Below are 23,241 nucleotides of genomic sequence, written 5' to 3' on the forward strand. Positions count from 1 at the left end.
GAACTGAGGGGAGGTTTCTCTGGTGAGGGACACTAAGGTCGGGCTTGGGGCTTTTGTTCGGCAGGGGATGAAGAGAGAAGACGCTGTGGAGCACCAGTCATAGGAGACAGCCCGGTGGGAGATCTGCTTGTTTGCGATGGATTGCGAGCGATGTTGTGAGCGTGTGCTGTCACGCTGACCGAGGGCCCTTAAGTGACAGACAAGTTCAAGATGAGCTCCAATTTGTGCACATTTGACTGTTTAATTAAAATGGCCCTTTTTTTTTTCTTTACTGACCCTTTCGTTAAGTTACGATTCATAAATGTAATTCCTTTAATCGTATGCAGTGTGCTGTCTGTTATCCTGTGGCACTAATTTGTAACAGGGTCGCAAATGACACAGCATCCACACAAACCAGGGTTTGGGGTTGAGAGCTGTCTCAGTCTCCTGAGTTTGGCAGGACCAGAGAGTGTTTTCCCTCGACTTACACAGCCAAGGAAAACAGGGGGTTTTACAAGGAACTGGAGTAAATATTAGAACAGAAAAATTAAGAGCAAGACTAGGATGTGAAACACCTCCAAAGTGCTATATTCTCCATGTCCAGTGAAAATTACTTTTCTTCCGATCCCTAGATCCCACAATTTCCTTTGTTAATCTATCCATATCAGCCTTGTAAACAATGATTGAGATTCCACAGTCCATCCGGGATAAAGAATTCAAAAGATGTTAGATACCTTAGAAAAATAGAAGGCCATGGGTAACTCTAGGTAATTTCTAAAGTAAGTACATGTTCGGCACAGAATTGTGGGCTGAAGGGCCTGTACTGGGCTGTAGGCTTTCTATTTGGCATGTCTCTGACAACCCTTATTAACATTTTATTAATGCAACATAGAAAGCATCCTGTCTGGATGCATCAAAGTTTTGTATTGTAATTGCTCTATACGTGATTGCAAGAAAGTGCAGGTTGTGGGCACAGCTCAGCTTATCTCAAGGACAAGCCTCCCCTCCATGGCCTCTGCCTATACTTCCCAATGCCTCAGTAAAGCAGCTAACATAATCAAAGACCCCACTCACTCCAGACATTCTCTCTTCTCCCCTCTCTCATTGGGCAGATATAAAAGCCTGAAAGCACATACCACCAAGCTCGAGGACAGTCACTACCCCTCTGTTATAAAACCACTGAATGTTTCCCTACGATGAAAAGTTGGGCTCCATCTTGTTATGATTTTGCAGATTATTGTCTACCTGCACTGCACTTTCCCTGTAGCTGTTACACGTTATCCACATTCTGTTATTGGTTTATCTTGCATTTGCTCAATTGATCTGTACAAACAGTATGCAAGAAAAACTTTTCACTGTACCTCAGTACATGTGACAATAATAAACCAATTCCAATCGTTGGAAAATCAGAATAAAAGCCTGTGATGACAAGAGACTGCAGATGCAAGAAACTGGATTGAAAAGCACAACGTTGGAAGAACTCTGTAGGTCAAGCAACTGTCACACCCCGAACCTATATTGCTATATACTGGTAATCTTTCTAATTCCCCCTCAGTTCTGACACACAGTCTCAACCTGAAGCATCAACAGCAGCTTTTGCATCCATATATGCTGTTTGACCCACGGAGTTTTTCTAGTTATTTAAGTTTTGTTCTAATATTCTATGACTCTCTCTAGCTGAAAGGAATTTTGCCTTGGACATCTTCACACCCTTCATTATATGGCAGGGCACTGCTGACAGGTTAATTGAGACGGTCTCAGAATAGATCAGGCAGCTTAAAGCCAGGCATCCACAAGACTCTGTGGACCAACAGCAGCAGTGGAAGCGTACACTGCTGTCATCCTCATGACCCGGCATATCCTCACTCTACCACTGCTGTCAAGTCAGAGGAGTACCAGTGAGGGGCTTGCCAGAACACTGTGGGCCAAAAACTATCTGTGAAGGCAAAAGGAGTAAATTGACGTTTTGGGTTAGCATCAGTACTGAGAGGGAACAGCAAAGGTTGTCTGTTTAAGAGAGTGTGTATGGAGGTTAAGGAGATGATGTGGAACCAGATTAGGAGGGGACAATGAGTAGACTGAACTAGAAGGGGAAAGGGGGCGGGACAAAGGCTCGTGGATGATAGGTGGAGCAAGCTGCATCCTCATGCCAACAAGAATGTAAAAGGACACTTTTTTTTAAGGCTGTCAACAGTCTTGAGGGAAAATGTAACTCATCACTGGCAATAGTCTTGACAGCCTAATCACCAGACATGAGTTACCTCTCAGAACATATGTACTACATGTAATATGGTCCGTTTTTCAGTTGCAGTTCTAACCATCTTCAGGTTATCTACAAACCAATCTAAAGATAAGGGTAATGTCATGCTGAGATGGATAACCAAGTTTCTTTAGTGAAGAAGAAATTAACCCCGACAGTCTTGAAGTTTCCACTAAAATAATAGAGAACCTTTTCTCTTGATTTTAAATAGTCCACTCCCCCAATACACCCTATACCCTACATCCTGAAAGCTCTCTTCCTTTTATTTTGTTCCTTGGTGTTTGGATGGGAAGGATGCACCACACAAGAACGGGCCACTTTACTCAACTAGGCCATGGTGCTGTTTACACTCCTCTTAAGCCTCCTTCCATCTTTCCTCAGCTAAATTTATCAGTGTGGCACTCTATTTTCCTCAATTTTCTTTCCATTATCTATTTACTCAGCCTCCCCTGAAATACATCATTAAGGACAAGAGGGCAACCAGGACATGTCCTCTTCTCATTGCTACCATCAGGAAGGAGGTACAGAAATGGAAGACGCGCATTCAATGTTTTGGGAACAGTCTCGTCCCCTCCACTATCGGATCTCTAAAGGGGCAATGAACCAACCCATGAACACTATCTCATTACTTTTGCTCTCCTTTTGCATGATTTATTTAACTTAATTTTTCATATACAGTATATAGTTCATATTGTATTTTGCAGTTCATTTTAATGTATTGCACCGTACTGCTGGCGCAAAATAACAAGTTTCACAACACATGTTGGTGATATTAAACCTGATTCTGAAATACATTTAAAATATTTACTTCAATCACCTCTTGTGGTAGTGAGAATCACATTATCACTACTCATTAGGTTAACCTAATGAGTTGAGAAGGAATTGTTTAAGTCATAGGGAGGTGAATTATGGAATTAATTGCCACAGGCGGCTATGGAGGCCAGGTCATTGGGTATAATTAAAGTGAGGTTTGATAGGTTCTTGATTAGTAAGGGCATCAAAGGTTACAGGGAGAAGGCAGGAAAATGGGATTTAGAGGGATAGTAAATCAGTTATAATGGAATAGCTGAGTAGACTCGATGTGCCAAATGGCCTAATTCAGCTCTAATGCCTTAAGGTCTTAAGAAAAGCTTGGATAGATGGGAGTGGTATAAAGGCTTCTGGTCCAGGTGTGGGTCGATGGGACTTGGCAGAATAGCAGTTTGGTATGGACCAAAAGACCTGTTGCTGTGTTCTACGACTCTACTCCTCTGCAACCCTTGTTCCTTGCGGATAATGAGGACTTGCTGTACTCATTTAAGTGGATAAAGAAGATCCATTGGCACTATTTTACAAAAGATCAAGGAGCTCTTCTTGGTGCCACAGCCAATATTTATCCTTCAGTTATTATCATTAAAAGAAATAGATAACCTGGTCATTATCATATTGCTGTTTACAAATCAATTGATACTCTTCCTATATATCACAGAAAATACATCTGAATTTTTTCATTGGCTCTAAAGTGGGAAGAATGGTGGCAGAATGGAACATAACGCTATTACAGCATCAGTAATCAGCATTCAAACCCTGTCTCTGTGTGTACGGAGTCTGATTATTCTCCCTTTGACAATGTGGGTCTCCTTCATGTGCTCCGGTTTCCTTCCACATTCTGAAGATGCAGGGTTAAGTAGGTGAATTGTTCATATGGGTATAACTGGACTTGTTTGCCAGAAGGGCCTGTTATTGTGCTGTATCTCTAAATAAAAATAAACGATGTGCTTGGGTTCTCCTGGAAATGATCATGATGATAGGAGATAGAGAGGGATAGAGAAGAGAGAGGAGAGAGGAGAGAGGGAGGGGGAGAGAGAGGAGAGAGGGAGGGGGAGAGGGGGGAGTGGGGAGAGGGGGAGAGGGGTGAGGGGGTGGATGAGAGAGGAGAGGGGAAGGGGAAGGAGAGGGAGAGGGAGGAGAGAGGGAGAGGGGTAGAGAGAGGGGAGAGAGAGAATGGGAAAGGAGAGAAGGGGGGAGGAGGGAGATGGGAGAGAAAGAGGAGAGAGAGAATAAACTGTTACTTGTGTTCCTCTTTCCTTTATATAGTCATCTTTGCAATAGGACACACGAAATTCAGCAAATCCTTGCAAAAGATATGTGCTAAAATTGAGAGAATAGATATGGAAAAAGCTTGTGGCAATGAATTGTGATTCAGTCTCTGAGTCTGAGAATCAGTGTAAAACTTTAGTGAAATGGACAAGGACCAACTACATAACTGATTGCGGTTGCATTTCCAGGCTAACTAAGCAAATACACAATGACATCCAGTAAACTTACCGTTAATACATATCTGGCAGTTTGTTCTCTGTCCAGGTGTTTAGCAAGGTAGATCTCTCCACGACTTCTATTCGAGGTGCTAATCCGAAATGCTCCGTTAGTATTTCCAGACAGAATAGTAAAATTAACCTGAAGTGTGTATAAAGACAAAACTGTTTTCACGTGGAGGAAATGGAAACAAATGCTCAAACTGTCAAATAGCACTTGACATTTTCTGGAAGCACTTTTTTCAGTAGATATGCTTTGATTTGGAAAAGTAGATACAGATGAGGAATACTACTTAGCTATCCTAGCTTAGAATTAGTCTTCTATATTATTAATAACCAATCTTCTGTGGTATCTTTCAGGAGTAGACTTAAGCCTAGGTTACGGTTCAAGAGTTTATCTAATAACCTGACTGACCTAAGTTTTTAAGGCTCTTGCCCAGTCCCTCTAGTTGCAGATAGATTTTAATGTCAAAAATAAACTATTAATTGCTGCATTCCTGTTGTTTCTTTGATTTGGCAGTTGCTTATTCACCCAGCAATGCCCAGAAACAAATGGTGTGTGGAAATTTTAATCCAGAAGGAAATGTTTTTGCATTACTGGAAATCAGCTGTTCATACCAGTCCATTCTGCTTAGCATCCGGATCCCGTGCAGAGACAACAGCTACTCGCTTGCCAATGGGAGCATCCTCCTGTATCTCCACTGAGGAATCGGAACTTGCATCAAACATGGGGCTGTTATCATTCTTATCTTCCACAGTGATGATTACCTGTCAGATATAAGGCAGGAAATGAAGTTAATAGTCACGATAACAAAACCCCACATAACCCATGTGACCCATTAAACAACTGCTTTGACAGTCAGTGGAAAAGTGTGATTTCTTTTAATAAATATTAAGCAACAGTGTTAATATTTCTATGAATTTCACGACCTTCCCAATTTCCTCCACAACCAACTTTAATGTAGCCACATTCAAATGGGGCTGCTTAGTTACTGGAAGAATATTCCAAACTCCACGTTTGCTTTACCACCAAATACAAAGTGATTTCAAATTGTTAATTCACTAACTGTTGCTTTTAGTGTGATCTCCAATTGCAATCCCATTTTGCTGATGACGTGTAAACCAAGTAAGGATTTTGAGTAGTGTCGAGCACGCAGAAATAGCTTTAAGGGGATACAGATGAGATTAAGTGAGTGAGAAACAGCATGACAGATGGAGCAAATGTGGAAAGATGTGGGGTTATTCACTTTGGAACAAAAGCTGATTTATTTCTAAGGGTGAGAGAGTAGGAAATGTTGATGCTAAAAAGGACTTGAGGGTCCTTGTACACGTCACTGTAAGCCAACATGCAGGTCTGGCAGTTAGGAAGGCAAATGGTACAGTCAGGGATGGATTCGCTCAGTGGAGAATGCCTGTGCATTATTTTGTTTAACGTGGGGAGGCGGACCGATGGGCAACCACCACAAGGTGCTCAACTGATTGGGTCAGGACCCAGTGGCATGAAGTGCAAGACGACTCAGTACCCTTCACTGCTGCAGCCTTCCTCTACCTTCACTGACATAATGATGTATTATCTTCTGCCAGCTCTACCATTGAGATCTTGGTTGGATTGCTCTTTGTCTAAAACCTCCCCTCTTGACCTTCCTGCCATGGCTGACCTTACCAGGAGGAAATTTCCAGACAGCATTATTCTTGGGATCTCAGGAAATCACAAGCCTCTCCATCAAAACAAGTTAATGATCCTTGGAGATGATTATGGTAAGATTAACCCTTTAACTCTCAATTGTATTTGCTGCGACCCTTACACTTTATTTGTCAACTGTACTGCATTTTCTCTGTAACTGCAACACTACATCATGCTTTGTTTTTGCTTTACTGCCTCAGTTCAATTATGTAAGGCACGAATGGACTGGATGGAATGCAAAAATAAAGCTTTCACTGTATTCATTTATTTTTTATTTAGAGATATTGCATGGTAACAGGCTCTTCCAGACCAACGAGATTACGCTGCCCAGTTGCACCCATGTGACCAATTGACTTACTAACCCATATGTCTTTGGAATGTGGGAGGAAACCAGATCACCTGGAGGTCACAGGGAGAATGTACAAACTCCTGAAAGACAGCAGTGGGAATTGGACTTGGGTTGCTGGCCCTGTAATAGCATTACACTACCTGCCCTCAATGTATTTTGGTAGATTTGACAATAATAAACCAAAACCAATATCAAGGTTAGCCTTTATCACAAGGTAAAGTAAAGATGTGCTAATACAATTACACATGGCCGTGGTGAGTTCATCCCTGGAGGACTGTATACAACCTGAGTCTCTTTACCCAAAGAAGGATGGAAGCACTGCAATTACCGGAGAAAATGCCACAAAGTTTCACCAGGCTGGCTTCTGGGATGGCAGGTTCCACGAGGAGACACAGGGTTGACTAAGTTTAGAAGAATGAGAGGTCATCTCACTCAAACGTACAAAATACTTAAGAGGGCTCAAAAGGATAGATAAGGCTAGAATGCTTCCTTTAGCAAAGGAACTTAGAAATAGGGAGGATACAGTCTTAAATTAAGAAGCAGATCATTTAGCATTAAATGAGAAGTTTCTTCACTTGAAGAGTGATGAAGAGTCAAAAGCACTCTTTGGATAGTAGACAAATAAACCCTCAGCATGGCATGATTATGGCATATAGAATTATAGAGACATACAGACTAGAAACAATCCATCAATCCACACTACCAATCAAGCAATCATTTACACTAATTCTACATTAATACTATTTTTGTTATATCATCCTTATTCTCTTCAGCTTCCACCACCCTCCCCACACATCAGGAGCAATTAAAAATAGCCAGTTACCCTCCCAACTCTGTGGGATGCGAGAGGAAACTGCAGCATCAGGCACCACACTGGTACCAGGTGTTGAAAGGTGAGCAAGTCCAACAACAACCAAAGATAAACAGGTTTCAAAATGTCTCACTTCTCATTTATGTAAATATAACATCCTCAATGACAGGCTTAAAAGTGTTAAATTTATTTTTCTTCCCACACTATGTCCTCTCCTCTTTCTCTTGTGACCCTCTTCCTGATGCTGGACATTGTGGCTGAAGACATGATCATGTTCACAGGAGTTGCTAAGAAGAAACCTGGAGATCATTCTTCCTAATGTTCTTTCATGACAGCATCCTCACGTTAGCCATTACTGTGAGGTTTGGTCCTCTCACAATATAGGAAAACTGCAGTGAACAGTCAGGTCAGCAGAAAAGACCGTAGGCTGCAGTCTACCATCATTGTAGGATATGTAGGAGTCCAGGCCAAAGAAGCGGGCAGGAAAAATCATTGGAGACAATACTCACCAAGCAAACTGCCTTTTCCAAAAGCTCCCTTCCTAAAAGTGCTACAAGGCTTTTAAAACAAAAACTTCATACCATCTTGAAAGTTTCTTCCCCACGCAGTTAATCTGATCAACCATTCTAGTTAGCGTCCCCCACCCCCTCTATCTATTACATAAATCACTGAACTATAAACACTTTGAACTACTTTTTATAAAACTGCTTACATTGTAAATAAATGCTAGTATTTATGTACAGTGGCATGCAAAAGTTTGGGCACCCCGGTCAAAATTTCAATTACTGTGAATAGCTAAGCGAGCAAAAGATGAATTGATTTCCAAAAGGCATAAAGTTAAAGATGACACATTTCTTTAATATTTTAAAGCAAGAGAACTTTTTTATTTCCATCTTTTACAGTTTCAAAATAACAAAAAAGGAAAAGGGCCTGAACCAAAAGTTTGGGCACCCTGCATGGCAGTACTTTGTAACACCCCCTTTGGCAAGTATCACAGCTTGTAAATGCTTTTTGTAGCCAGCTAAGAGTCTTTCAATTCTTGTTTGGGGGATTTTCGCCCATCGTTCCTTGCAAAAGGCTTCTAGTTCTGTGAGATTCTTGGGCTGTCTTGCATGCACTGCTCTTTTGAGGTCTATCCACAGATTTTCGATGATGTTTAGGTCGGGGGACTGTGAGGGCCATGGCAAAACCTTCAGCTTGCACCTCTTGAGGTAGCCCATTGTGGATTTTGAGGTGTGTTTAGGTTCATTATCCTGTTGTAGAAGCAATCCTCTTTTCATCTTTGGCCTTTTTTTTTACAGACGATGTGATGTTTGCTTCCAGAATTTGCTGGTATTTAATTGAATTCATTCTTCCCTCTGCCAGTGAAATGTCCCCCGTGCCACTGGCTGCAACACAAGCCCAAAGCATGATCGATCCACCCCCGTGCTTAACAGTTGGAGAGGGGTTCTTTTCATGAAATTCTGCACCCTTTTTTCTCCAAACATGCCTTTGCTCATTGCAGCCAAAAAGTTCTATTTTGACTTCATCAGTCCACAGGACTTGTTTCCAAAATGCATCAGGCTTGTTTAGATGTTCCTTTGAACCTTTTGAATACAACTTGTGCTGCAGCCAGTGGCACAGGGAACATTTACTGGTAGAGGGAAGAATGAATTCAATTAAATACCAGCAAATTCTGGAAGCAAAGATCACACCATCTGTAAAAAAGCTGAAGATGAAAAGAGGTTGGCTTCTACAACAGGATAATGAACCTAAACACACCTCAAAATCCACAATGGACTACCTCAAGAGGTGCAAGCTGAAGGTTTTGCCATGGCCCTCTCAGTCCTCCGACCTAAACATCATTGAATATCTGTGGATAGACCTCAAAAGAGCAGTGCATGCAAGACGGCCCAAGAATCTCACAGAACTAGAAGCCTTTTGCAAGGAAGGATAGGCGAAAATCCCCCAAACAAGAATTGAAAGACTCTTAGTTGGTTACAAAAAGCGCTTACAAGCTGTGATACTTGCCAAAGGGGGTGTGACTAAGTACTGACCATGCAGGGTGCCCAAACTTTTGCTTTGGGCCCTTTTCCTTTTTTGTTATTTTGAAACTGTAAACGATGGAAATAAAAAAGTTTTCTTGCTTAAAATATTAAAGAAATGTGTCATCCTTAACTTTATGCCTTTTGGAAATCAGTTCATCTTTTACCCGCTTAGCTATTCACGGTAACAGCAATTTTGACCAGTGGTGCCCAAACTTTTGCATGCCACTATATTTATGCACATTTTATTCCGTATCCAACTTATACCCTCTTTTTTCTTTATAATTGTTGAACATTGTTTTTTTTGTGCTGCATGCTGCATCAACACACTACAGTAAATTCCTAATACATGTAAACGTATATGGTGAATAATGCTGAGCCTTGATGAACTTACTTGAATCAGTTTTATATCATCATCGTAATAGAGACTATCCCCACCTTTCCTATACATCACAACAGCACTATCTTCCAAAACGAAAGTTAATTCAAAAAGCTGGGTAACTTAAATACAGAATTTTATGAAATGCTAGTGTCAGTAAATTGTGGTTCATTAGTGCACTTTAAGGAAGGAAAATCTACATCTTTAGTCAGAGGACATGAGACTCTATGGACCTCATCAATATGGTCCACTCCTAAAACATAAAAAGCATTTACAATGATGGGAGTGGTTCAAGGTGGCTGCTCACCCACACCTGTCCAATATCATAGAAACATAGAAAATAGGTGCAGGAGTAGGCCATTCGGCCCTTCGAGCCTGCACCACCATTTATTATGATCATGGCTGATCATCCAACTCAGAACCCCGCCCCAGCCTTCCCTCCATACCCCCTGATCCCCATAGCCACAAGGGCCATATCTAACTCCCTCAGGATGGACAATAAATGTCATTAGCTCAGGATGGACAATCAATGTCATTAGGAGATGTGAGTCAATTCCATAAAACCATGATTTAGAGAGGAGGTGCTGTACACAGGTACACAGTGAAGGATTGCACCACCCACAAACGAGCCATTAATCCCCACCCCCACTGACAGGCATGGTCTCGGGACAAAGCTGGGGCAGATGGACTAAGTATAACAGCTAACCACTCATCAGCCAGCTGCCAGCCGGCTTGATTGCAACATTTAAAAGTAGTTTGGGTAAATACATGAATGGGAAGAGTATGGAAGGCTGTGGCCCGGATGGGACTGGACAGAATAACAGTTCAGTATTGACTACAAGGTTTGAAAGGTCTCTGTGCTGTAGTGCTCAATGACTCTACATGCCTTTGAGAAGCTTTGGCCGATTCCTGCAGACAGATTGTTTTCTGGATAGTTGGCATAGGCATGGAGAAAATAAATGATTTAAGTGGGCAAAAGAAAAGTACGAAAAAGTCAACAGCCAGAAACATCAGCACTATTTCTTTCTTCATAGATGCTGCCTGCCCTGCTTCCTGTTTTTCTCAGAGTTCCAGCCTCTGCAGCTTTTTGCTTTTCAATGAAAAGACACAAAACCAGTTATTCAGCAGGTCTCATTGGAGATAAGTCAGTCAGTACAGGACAACAACACTCACTTATACAATGCTTTTAATGTAGTTAAGTAGGGAACGTTAGAATGGTGGTCGTAAAGAGGGTATTGCACACACATAAATAATCCTATTTCCAGCTCCTCCTCTGAGAAAATCCTGAAAACAGACCTCTGACCTGATTATTGGTTACCTCCCTTAATATTTTTCAGTGGCCTAGTACAAGTTTTGTGGTGTAACAGCACGTCCATAGAGTGTCTTTAAGTGTTTTATCTTAGGTTAAAGGAAGTTGCGGTTATTGAGACATGATTACCGACCTAGCAGTCTGCCTTAGCTATCAGTAACAAATTCAGTGGCACAGCATGAATTAGGTAGCCTGTAAACACACTGATTATGTAAGGGGAAATGAAGGCCAGTTCCTAAACATAGCTCAAAACTGTGCGAGTTGGTTAGGATAGTGCAGAGGATACTTGTAGCCAGTGCCTTGGCCAAAAGGCAAGAACAAGGTAGCCATGCTGAACCTGTCCAAGTCATCATTCAGGCTGCAGCATAAATGCTATGTGCAGTTCTGGTAACCACACTATAGGAAGGATGTGACTGCACTAGAGGGTTGAGAGGATAATTGAAGGATAATTTGAGCAATGCACTCAAAGTCCTGAAGGAACTCAGCAAGTCAGACAGCATCTAAGGAGAGGAAGAAACAGACAATGTTTTGAACCGTGACCCATCATCAGGACTGGAAAAGAACAGGGCTGCGGCTTGAATAAGGTCAGGGGAGGGGTAGGATTACCCACATCTGGGTTGCTTTAATACAGGGTGGCTGGAAGGGCAGTATTTAAAATGAAGAGAACCCTAAATAGCATGAACAGAAAAGATCATTGGAGTACAGGTCAATAATGGGAGGAAGAGATTTAAGGTGGAAGGATTAGAGAGGTGTCCGGGGATTTCTTTTTTTGTAACTTGGAGGGGAATGAGATCTGGAACTCCTAGCTTGACTGACTGTAAACAGAACCATTTCAAATAATATGTTCTGAGATCAGCATTAGCTATGCCAAACTGAGACATGGGATTCTGGTGGATAACTCTTTTCCAGCTACATACAGTATACGTTGTACTTGAGGGCAGAAAGTGCTCCTTCCTTCCTTCCTATACACAGTATCTTTCATTATATGAAATAGGTTTGCCAGGATAATCACGGACACGACCCACCCGGCCAACGCACTTTTCGTCCCTCTTCCCTCCGGGAGAAGGCTCAGGAGCTTGAAGACTCGTACGGCCAGATTTGGGAACAGCTTCTTTCCAACTGTGATAAGACTGCTGAACGGATCCTAACCCAGATCTGGGCTGTACCCTCCAAATATCCGGACCTGCCTCTCGGTTTTTTGTACTACCTTACTTTCCCTTTTCTATTTATGATTTATAATTTAAATTTTACTATTTCCTATCGATTTGTACTCCAGGGAGCACGAAGCGCAGAATCAAATATTGCTGTGATGATTGTACGCTCTAGTATCAATTGTTTGGCGACAATAAAGTAAAGGCCTTTAAAAAATATAATTTTCTCTTGATCTCAAATTCACATCAGCATCAGTTCTATGTTTTGCAAATAAACTTATATAGCTGGTTTCATTTATCAAGTTCCTGAACTCATTATACTTAATAAAGGACAACACTACATTGTAGCAGCATGCAAACATTTAAAGTGCTCCAATCAAATTTTTCCATGCACTACACTGAATGTTGAGATAAACAAATCTAGATCATAACTTCCATTCCTGTTTTTTCTCTCAGCAGGTGATGGCATTAGCTTTGCTGTTGCTATGTATGCAAAAACATCAGAAAATTTGAGGTACAGTAAACCATTTGGCCCCTTAAGTCTTCTCCATCATTCAACAAAATCGTGGATGATATATTTCATATGCAATTTTCCTGCCCTATCCCCATATTTTTAATATCTGGAGATGCAACCATCCCTGCTTTTAACTCAGTTATTGACTGGTGTCCAGGGCCTTCCAGGGTAGAGAATTTCACAGATTCACCAACCTCCAAGGAATACCTCAATCTGAAAATGTCCACCCCTGATTTTGAGAATGTGACCAGAAGATTGAGACTACATAACCAAAATGAACAAATTCCTCTGGCATAGGAGCCCTGAACTAATGAGATGTCCTCCTTCTTCAAAGAAAGTGGCTTCCCTTCTGCCACTATCAACGCTGCCCTAACCCGCATCTCTTCCATTTTGCACACATTTGCCCTCACTCCATCCTTCCGCCACCCCACCAGGGACAGGGTTCCTCTTGTCCAGCACAGAACTCTCTGTAATTTTCGCAATCTCCAACAGGATCCCACCCCAAGCACCACCAACCACACCCCCCCCACTTTATACTTTCAGTAGGGATCGCTCCCTACATGACTCCCTTCTCCATTCATAACTCCCCACTGATCTCCCTCCTGGCACTTATCCTTGATAGTGGAACAAGTGCTACACCTGCCCCTATGCCTCCTCCCTCATTACCACTCAGGGCCCCAAACAGTCCTTCCAGGTGAGGTGCAACACTTCACCTGAGTTTTTTGGGGTTATCACTGTATATGGTGCTCCTGGTGTGGCCTCCTGTATATTGGTGAGACACGATGTAGATTGGGAGACTACTTCATCGACCACCTACGCTCTGTCCGCCAGAAAAAGTGGGTCTCCCAGTGGCCACCCATCTCAATTCTACTTCCCATTCCAACATGTCAGTCCATGGCCTCCTCTACTGCCTCAATGAGGCCACACTCAGGCTGGAGGAGCAACACCTTATATTCTGTCTGGGTAGCCTCCAACTCAAAGGCATGAACATTGATTTCTTGAACCTTCGGCAATTGCCCCCCCCCCCCGCACCACCTTTCACCATTTCCCATTCCTGTTTCCCTCTCTCATCTTATCTCCTTATCTATCTGCCCGTCACCTCCCTCTGGTGCTCCTCTCCCTTCCCTTTCTTCCATAGTCTTTTACCCTCTCCTATCAGATTCCGCCTTCATTAGCCCTTTATCTCTTTCACCAATCAGCTTCCCAACTCTTTACTTCACCCCTTCCCTTCTCTCAGTTTCACCTATCACCAACCACCTTGTACATCTTCCTCCTCTCCCCCCACCTTCTTATTCTGACTTCTCATCTTTTTTTTTCCCAGTCCTGATGAAGAGTCTCAGCCCAAAACGTTAACTGTTTACTCTTTTCAATGGATGCTGCCTGGCCTGCTGAGTTCTTCCAGCATTTTGTATGTACTGATAGGAGCCCTAAGGGATGTTTCAACCTGAAACATTAGCAGTTCCCAGCATGGGGTCCACAGACACCTCAATCCAAGGTATGGCTCTACGGCATAAAAATGGTTGGGAACCCCTGCTCTAAATGCTGCTAACTTCTTCTGGATAATTGTTTGTTGCTCCATATTCCAAAACCTGCAGTCTCTTGCCTCTCCTCCACCAAAATTTTGTACAGTTCATCTCACCTTTTGAAACTACAGAGAATAGGGGGGTTATCTGTTCAATTTCTCCTCAGGTGAGATTCTCAGCATCCCAGGTGTTGGCCTCCTTACGGAATAAGCAGCAAGAATACTTCTGTCTGGTGCCCTGACTACTATGTACTTTTCAATCAAACATCATTGCAAATGATCCAGTCACAATTGGAGTGCTCTTTGTGGAAATTAGCAATGAGGTTTCCAACACTGCAACAATAACTACACTTCATAAATATTTTGACCACTGCATCACACCGATCATCCTGAAACCCGCAGAAATTGGATTAGGGGCAGATAATTACATGAATGTTGGTCTCACTCAGTGAACACAGAATGGAACATAAAACAGTGAACAGTACGACCCAGCACAATACAGGCTGTTTGGCCCACAATATTGAGCTGACCCTTTATTCTACTCTAAGATAAATGTAACCCTTCCCTCCCACATAGCTGTCCATTTTTATTTCATCCAAGTGCTTAAGAGTTTCTTAAATGTCCCCAATGTTACTGTCTCTACCACCCCCACCTTAACACCCCCCCTCATAATAGCCATTAGACCCTTGGTAAAGTCTTTGGCTGTCCACTCTATGTATGCCTCTCCTCGTCATGTACATTTTATCAAGTCATATCTTATCCTCGTTAGCTTCAAAGAGAAAGCCCTAGCTTGCTTAACATACCCTCATAATGCTTGCTCTCTAATCCAGATAGTAAATCTCCTCTGCACTCTCTTTAAAGCTTCCAATCATTTATCCCCTCCTCCATTTATCTCACATCCACGTTAGTCTTTTTGAATACAAATCACTGAAAGTTAACATGACTTATAGTATGCAATTTGGAAGACAAACAGTATATTGACCTTTGTACAAGAATTATATAGGACCCTGATGATAGTACAGATGGAATATTACACACAGATCCGATTCCTCAGTTTGAAGGAACAAAGGTTCACTGGACTGGTTCACAAGACTCTGGTGGGCACTGTTAATGTGGAATGCTGTAGGTCAAATTTCCTGATTTATTGGTGGATGTCAGGTGCATTTTTTTGTTTTGGATTTTGGACAATTTTATTAAACGATTAGTTTAAGAAGACGCAGGTGGAATCTCAGCAACTTTTGGCTGGTGGCCATGAAACAAAGAAAACAACAAAATACTTTGTTAATCACTCTTTTTATGGTAAACGATCATCGCAAACAATAGCATACAACTTCCCTTTGGACTTGGAGGCAATCCGATGTGGCAGAACCGAGGCAAGGTGAGGCAGCAGGCCCATCGCCGAGAGCGAGGGAGACCCAAGGCTCGATTGATTTAACCGCCGGGCCGAATCAGAAAGATTGGGTACAGACCAAGGCTCGATTGATTTAACCACCGGGCCGAATCAGAAAGATTGGGTACAGGTCAAATTGGAATCATAAAGATTGGGTACAGGTCAGATTGGAATCAGAAAGACTGGGTACAGGCCAAGGCACGATTGATTTAACCACCGGGCCAAATCAGAAAGATTGGGTACAGGCCAAATTAAGGCAATGGGGTCCAGAACCCAAAGTGTATCAAAGCGACTGAACCCAAAGTTTGGACGATTTAAGCGCCAGGCCAGATTGAAAATGTCTGGCTAGTGGGGCCTGAGGTGAGGGATGGACCAGTTCAGTCTGCTGCTCCACTCTGCGCTGAACTAGGTAGGGGTCAATGGCCTGAACTGTCTTTGTGGAATTCAGCTCAGAATGCTACCAGCTTGCGTTTAATTTTTGCATAATCTCTTTTTTCTCTGCACATTGGGTGCTTGATAGTCTTTATAATGGTTTTTTTTTGGGTTTCTTTGTTTCATGGCTGCCTGTTAGGAGACGAATCTCAAGTTTGTATAAATGTATACACATGTTGATAATAAATGTACTTTAAATTTATTTGTCACATGTACAGCAAAACATACAGTGAAATGTGGATGGCAGGGGAGCTGCGTGCCCTCGGTTACAGAAAGAACTAGGCCTCAAGCCTCATTATAGCCGCCCAGAAGAGAGGCATTGGAATTGGTGGACTATACAGGAGTGCCGGGGATGGTGTGGCACAGCTGAAGTCAATGTTGCACCAACCCCCCAGTTTTTTGGCAGATAACAAGCCATGTTGTGTTCATCTGCAGACTTCTGCCACATTTATGGGCTCAGGGTCTTGGACTATATATATATTTTTTTTTTGTGCGATTGTGTTTTACTGATATCTTATATGGACTTGCTATGTATGTGCCGTGTGCTGTGTATGACTGTTGATACTGTGTTTTGCACCTCAGTCCCAGAGAAACGTTGTTTCATTTGACTGTATTCGTGGGTATTCATGTTTGGTTGGATGACAATTAAACCTGAACTTGAACTTGAATGTGGTTTCTGGGATTAGAGGTTGCTGTTTCTGCCATGCATTGAGGTTAAGAAGACTGGGACAGAATGTCCTTCAGATTATAATTATGAGAACTAATGTAATTTAAATATACAGAATTATTATGTGATTTGATAAGGTAGATGTAGGGAAGATGCTTTCCCTGGCTGGAGGATCTGGAACTACAGTCTCAAAATGGAGGACAGACAGCTCAGAACTAGATATGTGAAGAAATTTCTCACCCAGATGGAAGTAATATATTTTTAGAAGATACTGCATGATAACAGGCCCCTCAGATCTAACAAGCTTGTGCTGCCCAATTACATCTATATGACTAATTAACCTAATAATCCTTAAGTTTTTTGGAGCGTGGAAGGAAACCCGAGGACCCAGAGGAAACCCACACGGTCAAGGGGAGAATGTAGAAACTCCTTACAGACAGAGGCGGAATTGAACTTGGGTCGCTGGCAGAATAATGGTGTTACACTGACCGGTATGCTGCCATGCTGCCCAGAATCTTTGGAATCCTCTGCTCAGGAGAACTGTGGAAGCTCAACAGTTGAGTACATTTAAAATTGAGTACACTGAAATTGAAATGATTTTTTTGGTGGATTTGGGACAATTTTCTTCAAAGATTAGTTTTATTTACCACACGTACATCAACACTTACAGTGAAATGTGTTGTTAACATCAAATCAACAAGGATTGTGCTGGGCAGCTCACAAGTGTTACCATGCTTCGGGTGCCAACATTGTATGCCCTGTGACAAAATACCAAGTTATCAGAAGATTGAGGCCGATAAGAAAGACAATGGGGGAACATTCAGAACTGTTAATGGGAGACGAGAGAGATTAACGAAAGGAGACACAGTTCCGAGTATTGTCAGAGACCGGTTGCTTTGAACCTGAACTGTTTGAAGTTTGATGGACAGGCGATACCCCAGTGGGTGGATAAAAGGAACAGGTTCGCTAAGGCAACAGACACACCACGACACCACGAGATAACGAGACCCTGGAAAAGCGGTGTGCCCGCACAAGTTGGTGGGAGTTTTGGAGGTCTGGTTGCGGGACCAACCATAGACGCACAGGGTGAGAAGGTACGATTGGCGGGAACCTGGTGTGTGTGTCCACCCTTGCCTGGGTGCCGGGTTCACCGCAGAAGAACGATTGTATCTGGAACGGAGGGGTCACAGTCGGTGACCTCAGAAGACATTAAAAAGGGCTCGCGCCGAAAGCTAACTGTGAAGAACAAAGGTCGGTCTGAATCCGATTTGCATATTCATTCTCTCTCCCCAACGGCACAACAGCGATTACTGCGAACTGAACTAAACTGAACTGAACTCTGTGTCACTTGAGACTGATCATTTTACCCCTAGACTGCGATAGAGCTTGACTGATCCTATTATCCTAGTTCTGTGTACATGTGTGTTTTATCATTGCTAACCTGTTGCATCTATATCCTTATGTGTAGAGTACTGTGTTACTTATTTCTTTAATAAAACTTTCTTAGTTCCAATAATCCAGACTCCAACTAAGTGGTCCATTTCTGCTGGTTTGGCAACCCAGTTACGGGGTAAGTAACAGCCCAAAACTCACTGACCCTTACTAACAAATGCGCCTTTGGAAATGTGGGAGGAAACTCACACAGTTACAGGGAGGACCTACAGACAGCTGCAGGAATTGAATATTTCTTATGTTAATATTCTAAGCTCTTCTACTCTGAGATGAAGAGTCTGACTGTCTACCCCATCTGTGTCTTGGATGATTTTATATACTTCTACCTGGTCTACCTCAGCCTCTGATGCCCCGAAAAAAAACCAATCACAGTTTGTCCAACCTTTCCTTATAACTAATAGTCTCTTATGTAGGCAATGTCCTAGTAAACGACTTCTGCACCTCCTCTAAAGCCTCCACATCCAATGATGTGGTGACCAGAAATACAACTGCAATATTAGCACTAACACCCAACTGAGCCAGCCGTTAAAAATAACAAAAATGAGAAAAAGAGATGTTTTAAAATCCATTATGGTTATTCACACCCAGAACTATGCTTAAATCAGGACCTGCGTGGTCCAGCAGTAGCTGTGTGAAATGCTTGTAACTGCTGTGTATTTGCCACTCTGAACAGTGGGAAGATCAACCCTCAAATAATCCTGCCAGTAGTGGCCACAGACAAATTAGAGGGCACAGTTTAAAGGTGAGAGGGCAAAAGTTTAAAGGAGATTTACATGGTAAGAATCTGTTTTACATAGAGTGCGGTATGTGCCTGGAATGCACTGTGAAGGGAAGGTGGCAGAAGCAGATATGACAGGAAAATTTAACAGACATTTGGACAGGCACTTGAACAGGCAGGATATAGGGATCATATACAAGCAGATAGCATCGGCTAGATTGCAATGGGCAACACAGTCATTGTGGGCCTGCTTCTGTCCTGTTTGCTATTCTACATTTTAAACTCAGTGTCTACATAAAGTCAAAGTCAAAATAAATTTATTACCAAAGTACTTATATGTTACCGTATACTACCTTGAGATTCATTTTCTTGCATATATTTACAGGAATAACAAAGGAGAAATCCCATTAAGAAATAAAGGATGAAACTCATTTTCTAGACTCCAAGGGATAACATTAGACCACAGAAATCAGAGTTAAAGAGTACGATCATGATGGAGCAGCTCAGATTGGAGTCCTGCCACATGTCTGTCTCTGACAATCATTATACTGTATGACAAATTCCTTTTTTTCTTAACCTGTATTCCAGTACTCTCCAACCATTCTTCTCAGCCAAACAGGTTGGAACACAAAATTATGAACACCTTTTGGCTTTGGCTGAATAATGTAGTAATTAAAGTGTAGGCCTTTATTGTTTGTCTTTCCTGGAGCTGATTAGTTGGGGCAAACCTTATGGTTGTGCTGGTGGTTCCAGGGGAATCGCCAAGGTTCAGCCATTCCAGTGGAATCAATCCTCGGCCTATGCAGACTGGCTGTGAGCCCAGGACCTGCTGAGTGACAGATGGCTCTGCATCTGTCACAATACCGCACCTTTGGTATTATGTGGCCAATCCTAGGCATGAGATTGGATTTTCAAAGGCAGACTCTGCTTACAGATTAACAAGCAAAAGCTAAACTTTATTTTAAAAAGAAGTTCATAATTACAGTATTTCAAATCCATTAATTAACTATATTTTTGATTGTTAAAATGTTTATTATCTTAACAATAGCTGCAGGAATTCCAATACTGTTGACTGCCTCTATTTTAAATCCTTGAAGTTTTGGTAAACTCCGGACCAAGCTGGCTATTTCCAGGGTAGAGCCTCTGCACTAGGCCTTCTGAGGGCAAGCTGCTGCTACTGAGGTCTTTGTTCCCAACTCCCAAGTGCAAGGAGAAAATAAATCAAACAAAACTTGAACTGTGAATATTCAAAGTGGTGCAGGAAGTGGCTCAGTTCCTTACAACAGCCCACACATCCAATCTTCACAGGGTTGTATATTTGCAGCTCTGAGTTCTTTTTAGGAATGGCCCCAAGCACGGACTAGCCTTGGGAGCTGAAACATGATCATCATCCATGAAAGAAAACCTGTAACCCCTGAGGAAACAAGAGACCCCCCTTGCATTGATTGAACACTTCTGGCAGCTGATTCCAACATTTGGTAGATCCCAGGGTTTCTGCACTGCTCCTCTTTGCTGGAAGAAGTGAGATTACTTAAGTATTACTGTTGGTTTTGTCAGGAACTAGAAGAGTTAGAAAATGTCTCTATAGAATTCAAAGCACAGGACTCCGGATCCTTAAGTTCAGAAAGGTTTCAGTACGAAGTATAACCTTGGCGTGTGCTGCCAGTAGGGACCACAGATGACTTTGAACTGGGTCCAGGAAGATTCAGGCCATGACTGTTACACAATTTTACATAGAACATAAAACAGAACAACACAGTACAGGTCCTTTGAATCATGATGTGCCAACTTACTCCACAATCAATCTTTCCCTTTCCTCCTACTAATTTCCTGTCAGTCACCTTTTGTAGAGACACGCCTGTGCCTAGCCACACTTTATGGACATACAATCCATGTATGTTTATAAACCAACAAGAGAAAAGACTTTGCACTATTACTCTGTATATAAGCTATAATATATAGTTATATATTTATATTTATTGTGTTTTTTGGGGGGCTGCATTGGATCCAGTGTAACAGTAGCAATTAATTTGTTCTCCTTTACACTTGTACAATGGAAATGACATCGAATAATTTAGAATCTTGTATCTTTTTGCATGTTTTACAAGCTCATAGCCCTCTATTTTTCTTATGTCCATGTGGTTATCTAAGAGTGTTATAAGTGCCCCTTTTGTATCAGACTACCAGCAGCCCTGGCAGTGAGATCCAGGCATCTGCCACACCCTGTGTAAAAAACAAACTCCGACATCTCCCCTAAATTATCCTCCACTCCTCTCAAATGGATATCCTCGAGTATTGCCATTGCCACCTGAGAAAAAATGCTGGCTATCAATTCCATCTCTGCCTCGCAGAATCAAGTCACCTCTCATCCTCCTTTGCTTCAAAGATAAAAGACCTAGCTTGCTCAACCTTCCCACATAAAGCATGTTCTCTTATCTAAGCAGCGCCCTGGTAAATGTCCTCTGCACTCTCTCTAAAGCTTCTATATCTTTGCTATAATAAGGTAACCAGAGCTAAACACAATAACCCAAGTGTGGTCTAACCAGAGTTTTATAGGGCTGCAACTAGATCCCCTGGCTAATGAGGGCCACCATACCACACCACCCTATGAACCTGACCAGCAACTTTGAAGGATCTATCGACTTGGACCCCAAGATCCCTCTAGTCCTCTACCCTGCAAGGAATCCTGCCATTAACCTTGAACTCCACCCTTCAAGTTTGAATCTTCCAAAGTGTATCACCTCACCCTGTTATAAACACAAGTGATTCTGTAGATTCAGGAAGTTCTGAGCAACACTCACACAAAGTACTGGAGGAACTCAGCAGATCATAAGACCATCAGACATAGGAACAGAATTAGGCCATTTGGTCCGTTGAGTCTGCTCCGCCATTCAATCATGGCTAATCATTCTTTCTCTTTCTCAGCCCCAGTCCCTGGCCATCTCCCCATAACCTTTGATGCTGTTTCCAATCAAGAACCTATCAAGCTCTGCCTTAAATACACCCAACGGCCTGGCCTCCACAGCTGACTGTGGTAATAAATTCCACAAATTCACCACCCTCTGGCTAAAGAAATTTCTCTGCATCTCTGTTTCAAATGGATGCTCCTCTATCCTGAGGCTGTGCCTCTTGTCCAAGATTCTCCCACCACGGGAAACATCCTTTCCACATCTACTATGTCTAGGCCTTTCAACATTTGAAAGGCTTCAATGAGATCCTCCCTTAACCTTTCTAATTTCAGCGAGTACAGACCCAGAGCTATCAAACATTCCTCATATAATGACCTTTTCATTCCCGGAATCATCTTTGTGAACCTCCTCTGGACCCTATCCAATGCCAGCATATCTTTTCTTAGATGAGGAGCCCAAAACTGTTCACAATACTCAAGGTGAGGTCTCAACAGTGCCTTAAAAGCCTCAGCATCTCATCCTTGCTCTTGTATTCTAGACCTCTTGAAAAGAATGCTAACATTGCATTTACCTTCCTCACCGACGCAACTTACAAGTTAACCTTTAGGACTCCCAAGTCCCTTTGCATCTCAAACTTTTGGATGTTCTCCGTTTAGAAAATAGTCTGCACATTTATTTCTACGACCAGAGCGCATGACCATGCATTTTCCAACATTGTATTTTATTTGCCACTCTCTTGCCCATTCTTTTAATCTATCTAAGTCTTTCTGAAGCTTACCTGTTTCCTCAACACTATCCGCCCCTCCACCAATCTTTGTATCATCTGCAAACTTGACAACAAAGGCATCTATTCCATCATTTAAGTCATTGATATACAGCATAAAAAGAAGCGATCCTAACACCAACTCCTGTGGAACACCGCTAGCCACTGGCAACCAACCAGAAAAGGATTCTTTTATTCCCACTTGCTGCCTCCTACCAATCAACCAAAACCACACCTTGTCAAAGGCCTTCTGAAAGTCCAAATATGCAACATCCACTGCATCCTCTATATCTATCCTACGTGTAATCTCCTCAAGGAAATCCAACAGGTTCATCAGGCAAGATTTTCCCTTTAGAAAACTGTGCTGACTTTGTCCTATCTTGTCCTGTGTCTCCAAGTGCTCCATAACCTCATCCTTAACAACTGACTCCATCATCTTTCCAACCACTGAGGTCAGGCTAACTGGTCTATAATCTCCTTTCTGCTGCCTCCCTCCTTTCTTAAAGAGTAGAGTAGCATTTGCAATGTTTCCAGTCCTCTGGCACCATACCAGAGTCCAATGAAAGATTATTACTAATGCCTCCACAATCTGTACCACAACCTCTTTCAGAACCCTAAGGTGCAGTTCATCCGG

The 23,241-nt window shown here is 42.3% G+C and overlaps 1 protein-coding gene across 5 annotated transcripts in view; it reads right to left on the reverse strand.

Annotated features, from left to right (window-relative positions):
- Positions 1-23,241, reverse strand: part of cdh23 (cadherin-related 23) — a 1,160,360-nt gene that overhangs the window by 289,034 nt on the left and 848,085 nt on the right. For all 5 annotated transcript variants that reach the window (XM_063070587.1, XM_063070586.1, XM_063070588.1 and 2 more), the window contains 2 exons: positions 5,152-5,301; positions 4,547-4,675 (listed from right to left, as the gene is read on the reverse strand). In XM_063070587.1, the coding sequence (XP_062926657.1) occupies positions 4,547-4,675; positions 5,152-5,301 (279 nt within the window). The remainder of the gene's footprint in view (positions 1-4,546; positions 4,676-5,151; positions 5,302-23,241) is intronic.

This window comes from Mobula hypostoma, chromosome 18, assembly GCF_963921235.1.
Source record: "Mobula hypostoma chromosome 18, sMobHyp1.1, whole genome shotgun sequence".
In the NCBI taxonomy this organism is placed as follows: Eukaryota; Metazoa; Chordata; class Chondrichthyes; order Myliobatiformes; family Myliobatidae; genus Mobula; species Mobula hypostoma.